Source organism: Primulina huaijiensis, chromosome 11, assembly GCF_012295235.1.
Source record: "Primulina huaijiensis isolate GDHJ02 chromosome 11, ASM1229523v2, whole genome shotgun sequence".
In the NCBI taxonomy this organism is placed as follows: domain Eukaryota; kingdom Viridiplantae; phylum Streptophyta; class Magnoliopsida; order Lamiales; family Gesneriaceae; genus Primulina; species Primulina huaijiensis.
In genome coordinates, this window is record NC_133316.1 from 22,979,284 (window position 1) to 22,988,405 (window position 9,122).

The 9,122-nt window shown below is 32.8% G+C and overlaps 2 protein-coding genes across 2 annotated transcripts; both read left to right on the forward strand.

The window, feature by feature from the left end:
• Window positions 1–425: 425 nt before the first annotated feature.
• On the forward strand, window positions 426–1,309 carry LOC140988732 (early nodulin-like protein 9). Its single transcript, XM_073457788.1, has 2 exons — window positions 426–725; window positions 825–1,309. Exons 1-2 carry the CDS (start codon window positions 539–541, stop codon window positions 1,202–1,204), a joined length of 567 nt encoding a protein of 188 aa, XP_073313889.1. The 5' UTR covers window positions 426–538; the 3' UTR covers window positions 1,205–1,309.
• A 337-nt stretch (window positions 1,310–1,646) lies between these two features.
• Window positions 1,647–6,043, forward strand: LOC140987203 (electron transfer flavoprotein subunit alpha, mitochondrial). Its single transcript, XM_073455623.1, has 8 exons — window positions 1,647–1,855; window positions 2,357–2,539; window positions 3,783–3,994; window positions 4,091–4,254; window positions 4,464–4,625; window positions 4,835–4,887; window positions 5,264–5,404; window positions 5,693–6,043. The coding sequence occupies exons 1-8, from the start codon at window positions 1,781–1,783 to the stop codon at window positions 5,768–5,770; spliced, it is 1,068 nt and encodes a 355-aa protein (XP_073311724.1). The 5' UTR covers window positions 1,647–1,780; the 3' UTR covers window positions 5,771–6,043.
• Window positions 6,044–9,122: the final 3,079 nt, after the last annotated feature.

The window sequence follows — 9,122 nt, forward strand, 5'->3', positions numbered from 1 at the left end:
GGATCGGATCCAACCCCTTCCAATTATGAGACCAAACGTTGATTATTTTTTTTCAAATTACTTATAAAATTTGAAATTATTTTTCAACATAGTTGTCTCATGATCAAGAATTTTTTCCTCTAAGAGTACCAAATATTCAAGTCATTTACCATGTATCCAATGCTAAATTAAACTGACTTACTATTAAAATTCATCAATATGACCAATGTAATAATTACATCAAGAACAAATATTTAAAAAATCACCCTTTAAACATATCTATTGGATACCGTTTCCCAAAGTGCAAGGCATGGAAAAATTCTTGATAATGATGAAGCAAAGTATAATACGTAGTAATTTGTTGTCAGTGGAAGTTAAGAATAACAAAAGGCACCAAAAGCTTCATTCCCACCACTTGTGCAACCACACCTACAAATACCTGCCTATCTTGCTCACTCCTTCACTTCATTAATTACCTTCAACAAAATCAAACATTTTTTCAAGTACAAATTATATTGCCATTGGTTAGTTCTTGGCTTGTTGGGTGCATTATTCAACAATGGCTCGATTTAATGTCATCTATTTCTTGGGGATTTTCAATGTTTTATTGCTGATTAAGAAAAATGACGCATTTGAATTTAAGGTTGGTGGCTCCAAAGGTACTTGGACAGCTCCTGCTGATCCTAATTCTTCCGAGTACAATCAATGGGCCGAAAGAAATCGGTTTCAAATCGGGGATTCATTGTGTAAGTACAATATCGTCGTATAGAGATACTTATAATTACAAAAAAATTATATTTTAATGATACATGTTCAATGACATTGATGAGATTGTTTCCTTGCAGTGTTTGTGTATGATGCTGACCAAGATTCTGTTCTGCAAGTTAACAAAGATGATTATACAAACTGCAACATTGCGTCTCCTATTGCGAAACACAATGATGGGCATACCGTGATTAAGCTGGATCAATCAGGACCACATTATTTCATTAGTGGAGTGGATGATAATTGTCGTAAAAATGAGAAGTTGGTAGTAGTTGTGATGGCAGATAGAAGCAATCGTTCTCCTCCTCCCGCTCCACCTTCCGATGATGACACAAACCCGACTGCAGCTCCCTCGCAAGAAGCTTCTCCTCCTAATAATGGTGTTTCTTCCATTGTTCATGGTGTCGTTGGAACCATTGGATTTGCGCTTCTTGGTTCATCACTTCTTCTGGCTATTTAATGTGAATTCATGTGTTGGAGTTGAAAAGGTTTTCTTTTTTCTTTTTTTGAGATTGTTTTATGTGGATTTTGTGAAAAGATTTGTTATTTGTAGAACATTGACATGTTCGTGTGCTATAATTGTACAATTGGAAATAAATTGATCTGAAAGTTGTTCACAAATCTTATTATGTATATTGTTCTAATTGTGAAAATATTTTATATTATAATATAATAATATTTACATCATTAAAGAATAATTTGTGATTTTAATTGCTTATCTATTGTGATTGTGATTTTAGTCGTGTATTTTTTATTTTAGCACTTTAATTTTTTTTTTCTTAAAATATTGTATATCACCGTCATGATTGAAATTGAAATTTAATAATAAGAATCAAAATAAAACAAGAAAAAAAATAAATATACTTCGATTAATTAAATTACAAATCTCAAAAATAATAAATAAATAAACGTTCTAAGCAGCTTTGGTTCGTCGTTCGTTCCTCCGTCTTCTTGGAGGAAAACATTCACAACAACTGAACAGTAATCCCATATTAATAAAATTATAAAAAAAATAGTTAAAAAAAAAAAAAAACCAATGGCAATCAAGACCGTGTTCGGAGCGATTCGAAATCGTTCGTTTTCTAGTCGTGTGTCTCCCTGCTATCGATCTGTAAGTCATCTTGTCTTGTTCATAGCGGCTTAATTCGGTTCATTGACGACAATTGAAGGCGAAAACGAAGGGAGCACTATTCGGAAAAATATTTCTTGTGCTTTTGAGTAGCTAAGTATTCTGTATACTGAAGGCATGCCGAGGAAAAGATTGGATTTTTTTAGATTTAGAAGGTGAAATATATTGATTTAGGTTTAAGCTGACAGGGCGTGGGACAAGTATTTGAATTCGCTCTTGTTGAACTTAATCTGCCAGCCACCGCTAAGTAATGCCATGACAATTTAGTTTCTTGATAAATTGATGATCAATATTTTGGAGCTTGAAGGAAATGTTTTAATTGAATAAAAAGTGGTCTAAATTTCCTTCGTTTGCGCTTCTATTCAATGCCATATTTAAGAAATGCCGCCTCTTTAATTTCCGGTAATGTAGTTTCTGAATGAATTACTCTCCTTCACAATTGAAAATTTTCTCTTGAGATAACGTTTTGTGGACCGCATATAGCTCAGCACACTGGTTTTAGCTGAACATGATGGAGGCTCAATAAAAGCTTCATCGCTGAGTGCTGTGGAGGCTGCTAAATCTTTGGGTGATGACAACTCAGTATCTTTACTGCTTGCTGGTTCTGGTCCTTCCTTGCAAGAAGCAGCCGCTCATGCTGCTTCAATGCATCCTTCCATTTCTAAGGTATTTTTTATCCAATTTTTTATTTAATATCTTTCTATAGTTCAATATATCTGTTGTGGATAACTTTTCAATTTAAGTGATTTTATCTTTTGTACAATTGAATGATAGATAAATCAAATGATAAATATGCAGATATTAAAGGCGTACCTGTGAATGGAATATAGGCTCTAGGCACATGCCTTATCAAACTGAATTGTGCCCGGTGGTAATATTTTAAATTGGACGTATGGAAAAAAACTTGCATGTCATGTACATTAGCATGCCAAAGTAATAAATAAGTAATCTTTCTAGTACAAGCACAATGAACGATTATGACATTGGATTTCATTCAATGCTCAGTTAAATCGCGCCTTGGGCCTTCTAGGTGCTCTAAGATGCTTGCTTTGTGCCCAAACTACACGCTTCACTAAAGGGATGTGCTTTGGCATGTCTCAAAGTGTAAAGGCTGCACGTTGCTGCGCCTTGAGCTTTGAGCATACTTTGAGGGTTTTAATGATGGTTAAAAGGGTGGGATGATCCGGGGATGACAGCAGAAATGTCTGTCTCTTTGCCAAATAAATATTAAACCGTCTCATCGTCAAATTTAATTAGCTAGCCTTTTGGTATGATCAAATGGCTTTGAATAGCTGCTATCGACATGTTTGGTGGGAAATAATGAAGTTTATTATATGTGCTCCCATGGTATATAAACCTCTCTTAGAAATACAGCTGAGAACTGTGAAAATGTCTTTCTTTCACATGATAGGTAATCATGTATGAGAAAATGCAGTCCCTTTGTTTTCTAGAAAATGGAATCACTGCAACTTATACTTGCCAAGTGATCTTTAGCAGCATACTTTGTCGGCAGAGAAATAGTTGGTCACTAGACCTAAAGAATCCAAGTGTACTTTTAGGTTGTGTTTGACTTGGTGGATTTGGATTTGAAGAAAGGATTTCATAGTGGAATTTAACTGATATCAAAGTGGGAAGATTTCCAAATCCATTTGAATGACTAGAATTATAAGTTAAAAATGGTAGTGAAGGAATTTGAAATCCAAAAAATTCATAGTTATGCAATCAGGTGCAATTGATTTATATAATGGATTCATCAATCCAATCCCTTGTGCTATTTGAAATTGGAACCCAATGAGCTAAAACTCGAGAAAAAGTTGATACTCTAGAAATCACTTAGCAGTATATGACATACTACACTTTCCAGTTTCTGTTTTTGGATTCTGAAGTTTGCCAGATGCTTGTTATACAGGTTCTTATTGCTGATTCAGACAAGTTTACCTATCCTCTGGCAGAACCATGGGCTCAACTAGTACGTATAGTGCAGCAAAAAGGCAGCTACTCACATATAATTGCTGGATCAGGTTCTTTTGGGAAGAATATACTCCCTCGTGCATCTGCTCTGCTGGACATTTCTCCAATCACTGATGTCACAGAGATTCATGGATCTCAGCTCTTTGTCAGGTGATTGAACAGTTGATTTTCGCCAGCAGCAATTTCGTTTTCTTATGGGAAAAAAAGATTTATTGATTTCTGATTAACCACTTTTTTGTATGGCAGGCCAATATATGCTGGTAATGCTCTGAGTACTGTTCATTATACTGGCACCAACCCTTGCATGTTGACAATTAGATCTACGTCTTTCCCACTGGGACCAACATTGACTCGTTCGGATTCTGATGCTGCATCACTTGAGAAGGTTGATCTCTCTGCCTTAGACGAAGGTTTGTGCCAACTTATATTGCACACATCAAAGGATTAGAGTGGCTAGGTTTCCTTTGTTCTCTAACTCGTATCTGATGCTCGATTATGTAAGTGGAGATTTTGGTCTAGCCTATTGAATTGAGATTGTGAATAGGCACGTTTGGCTATCAAATTGTAAGTACTCATAATTTCTATAGAAGAGAAAATGATTGTTCTTTTTTTTTTTCAGATGATGCAATTGGCAAATCAAAATACATAAACCTCTCACATCAAGATTCTGAACGCCCAGATCTAGGAAATGCACGTGTCGTGGTCACTGGAGGACGAGCTCTAAAAAGTGCCGAGAATTTCAAAATGATTGAAAAGCTTGCGGAGAAACTTGGTGCTGCAGGTTTTTCACAGAAATCTTATAGAATTATAGGGCACTGCACTTCTGCACGGTTTAACAGCATGTACTAAAATTTAATTTTCTGGTGGATTATATCTTTGACTCTGAAGTACTTTATTATTTCATTCTTGTGTATATAATAACCTTTCCTCAGTCTTGTTACTACTTTATATATTATCTTAAGAGAAAAATTGTCATCTTATTTTTCATAGTTGGCGCCACCCGTGCTGCTGTTGATGCCGGATTTGTTCCAAATGAACTACAGGTAAAGAACAAAACTAATCTGGGTTTCTGAACAGCAAAAATCGCCTCAACATCACTTTTGTTCTTATTTGATGCTATTCGCTCTTTCAATAACAATCCATTTTTTGCTAAACAGTTTAATTTTTTTTATACTTTTTACTGTTGTGTTTAGGTGCTATTACAATTAGCTGTCGATATATTTTTCGAGATATGTTATACATCGCAGTTTGATGCATAACATTGTTGTAAATGACACACGTCATGTTTTGTGAGTTTGTAGCTAAAACTTGCATCTCAAACGATATAAAGCGCTAATGATGATTAAACAACTCAGATGTTCTCGATTTTGCCCAGTTTGCATGTATGTCTATGCTGATAAGGCCGTGTCATTCTACCAGATAGGTCAGACTGGGAAAATTGTCGCTCCTGAATTATACATGGCTTTTGGTGTTTCTGGAGCTATTCAACACTTGGCAGGCATCAGAGATTCTAAGGTCATTGTTGCTGTAAATAAAGATGCAGATGCACCGATTTTCCAGGTCCTTGTTGATCCATCACTCTCTTATATATATATTGAAATTTTGAAACTGTTACATTTAGTTGCCAATTGTGCAACTTCTTCTTGGCTTATAATTTACTCTTCTTGATTTAAACTTAGTATAGAAGTTTACATTGATAGTAAAATTTGGAGGTCAATGAGGTGATTCATTTTATTCCTCTGGTGAGAATAAGATGAGATATATCATAAACCGGATGCATCACCAAGTTACTGTGGGCAGTTGAAAAACTATGATAATCATATGTTTTTTTGCTTGCATTTCTACCAGGTTGCTGATTATGGACTGGTCGGTGATCTTTTCGAAGTCATACCAGAATTGTTAGAGAAAATTCCTGAGAAAAAGTAGACGGACGGCGCCCTCTAGGTTCTGCAACTGTAGAAAACTTCATCACATTTCTTCTGGAAAAGGTTATGGTTGAATGGTTGATCATATTTTTTTTTAACAGATGTTATAATAGTCTATGTCGGCTACTACAGAAAATGGGATTTCTTGAATTTTAACTGCGTATAACTAAAGTTCGCTACAATTTCTTGGTATAGACTTTAATGTTTAATAAATACACACCTGCCATCCTGAGATGCTGGAGTTTTCTAAAATTTATAGAATTTTTCTGAGACAGCGCACGTATATAAGGATGAGCTGTTCCAATGATTAGTATATTGCTGATTCATATGAAATTTTGCATGCAAATGTAACTTATTAATTTGTTTAAACATTGCTTCAGGACACTGTGAAAGGTTCTATTGGTTGTCGGGTACTTAATTCTATTTAATCTTTATGCTAACAGTAAACCTGCAATTTTATATTGCGGCGGCGAGCACTGTCTTCCAAATTATGAGTAAAAATATATTAGAAATGGTGTCCCATTGAATATACAAGTTTCTTGGATTTGAACCTCGCATTTAAAGTGCATTTTATTATAGGACTGCTTGCATTTTTTACCTCGTGTGTCGCAATATGTTGTGATTATAGTCGCCAGTTGGCCTGAGAGGATCTCAATAATTGTTATCTCACTCAATAATTGATTAAACATGGAAAGTTGTAAAGTTTAAATCTCCGACCAATACCTACCTATCTATCCATCCATCTATTTCTACGTACTGTTTATTTCCGGTATATTTGTAGGATGCATGAACCAAGATGTCACTTGGTTTCATCCTCTATTTTGAGCATAAGGATTGACGAGATAAATGATTTGGTGTATGATATCCTACCATAATTGAAAAATCATAAATTATGACTAATTTTTCATCATTTCTTGATTGAAAATTCGTTCTCCTTTATGAGTTATTCTTATATATATGTTGAAAAAGATTGAAAAATCTACGAGAAAACCGAACAAGAATGAATGTGGATGTTGCTATACTAGTCCAAAATTTTGCTCAATTATTTGTGAGGTTTCAATTTTCAAGTTTTGCCCCGCTTAAGGTTATTAGTTTTTTAGTTTATTACTTAATTTTAGCTTATTTTATAATCTAATCAAGATTTAAGATTTTAATCTTAATGACAGATTTAAATCGTATATATATGATTATGAGTAGATATCTTCTGAGACGGTCTTATGGATTTTTAATCAGGAGACGAGTCAACAATTCTCATATTTACAATAAAAAAATAATATTTTTTATGAATGGCTCAACTAGTATATCAATATCACAAAATTGACTCGTGAAACCGTCTCACAAGATTTTTGCGTATGATTATATGATATCACTCCATTATCATCGGCATATTTCGCAATAGTAATTAAAGCGAAAAACATATGATGATTTTTTGGCTAGAAATATGATGTAAACTTGAATTATCATTTCCAAATAACAAATATTATAATTTATGCGGATGATTTATAATTTGTTACTAAAATCTTAAATTTGAAATAAAATCTAGAGTATAACATAGTAACAAACTTGCCCAAGATTCAATATAAAAATATTATAATAATATCCCGAAAAAAGTGGAGGGCTCATATGCGGTCTAGGTCCTAGGGAGTCCAATAATTGCTGCTACTTCTGGTTTATTATAATCCGCGTGACATAAAAATTGCCATGGCATATGTCAAAAGTGTTAGGTCTCTAAAATCTGCTTGTAGATGAAGTTGAAGTACAATATTTATCATCAAAGTCCAATATATAAAATGCCTATATTTTAAAAAGTCAGCCACCAAAAATATACATAATTTGACTGTCAACATTACTGTTGGAGCACTATCAAATACTTTCTTTCATATATGATAAACTAAGGATAAATTTCAAATAAATCTTCAAATTTTATTTTTATTTAGATTTTACTTTTTTGGCCATAAAAAGTTAGTTTAAGTTCTTATTTTATTTAAAAAATTTCAAAATCATCATCGAGTTATATATATCGAGTATGCCCAAAGCATAGGACTACGCAAGGCTTCCAACATATATATATATATATATCACAACATATGGTTCCTGACGTAGATCCCTTCAACAGCACTTAACAAAACTCTGTATCGTTTTTCTACCTCAGGGTATATAGTAAATAAATTTAATTTTGAAAATAATACAAGAGAGGAGCAGTAAGTCTTGATTTTTATATTCAAACATACAACATATTATTACATAGTAATATACTGTAGAGGAGAAACTTGTTCAACTATTTATCATAACTGGAATTACGTATAACACATATAAACTGAAAATATTACAAGTTTTATTTGAAAGAAAAATGAAGAAGTTTAATGATGCTTTCATTTTCATGTTGTCTTAATATATATAACTTGTGAATTGTTTTGTCAGTTGTGGCCGATAATATCTTTTAGTTACTGTACCACTAGTTAATGGTAAGTCATATATTGTGACGGTTGAGTGGTTCATCCTTCACTAAAATCTCTAAATAGTTTAGAGGAATTCGAGACTATTTTTAAGAATCTATTCTTACTTTGAATCATAAGTTTATCTTAGGATTTTGTGTTCCTCTTTGCTCAATAATGTCTAACATTGGCTAACTCTTCATGTAAATTCCAAAGTATTGGATTAAGTCATGTAAATATTTAATCTCGAATATATGTTCTGATCTATAATTTTTTAGAAAAATCTTTTCCTCAAATATTTATCACAATAATAATATCATATGTTTGAAATTATTTTACCTCAACTCTGATAATATTTCTAGTCTAGTTATAAATTAATGATATTTTTGATTGTTTTGTTAAAATTGAAGAGTTCAAATTAAAATTTTATGTTATAGATAGTAAATCCTAAAGTGAAATTTGATTGCAGATTTTCATCTAATTTACCCGCAAATTAATTATATGCGCGACACAACATAACACAACACATATATGTGTGTTGTACCAACATAAAGACCAAAAATATGTGTTGTATTTATTTATAATCCTTTTCAGATAAAATAAATAAATAAATCAAAATTTGTATGATTTTTTTTATAAAAAATAACTTTCATCCCACGTAAAACATTCAATTGCCTGCTTCACCTTTCATCATAGAGCGTTCGATTAAATATTTGTATCATATCCGTAAATTAAAATGCTAATCAGCTGAGAAAATAAGAAGTCCAAAAGAATAGTTCAAAGACAGGCAAGACACACTATCCAAATCAAACAAAGATCGAATTACGTACAGTTGAATGTCACTCACAATGCTATGAACTCACTTTAATTAGGCACTTGACCTTTTTCTTGAAATACAATGTATATTATATATATATA

Bases quoted from the DNA above. Each gene is read 5' to 3' on its own strand.
- LOC140988732 (XM_073457788.1), top strand. From the start codon at position 539: ATGGCTCGATTTAATGTCATCTATTTCTTGGGGATTTTCAATGTTTTA. The intron at 726-824 runs GTAAGTACAATA...GTTTCCTTGCAG, and splicing joins TCAAATCGGGGATTCATTGT to TGTTTGTGTATGATGCTGAC.
- LOC140987203 (XM_073455623.1), top strand. From the start codon at position 1,781: ATGGCAATCAAGACCGTGTTCGGAGCGATTCGAAATCGTTCGTTTTCT. The intron at 1,856-2,356 runs GTAAGTCATCTT...GACCGCATATAG, and splicing joins TGTCTCCCTGCTATCGATCT to CTCAGCACACTGGTTTTAGC. The intron at 4,255-4,463 runs GTTTGTGCCAAC...TTTTTTTTTCAG, and splicing joins TCTCTCTGCCTTAGACGAAG to ATGATGCAATTGGCAAATCA.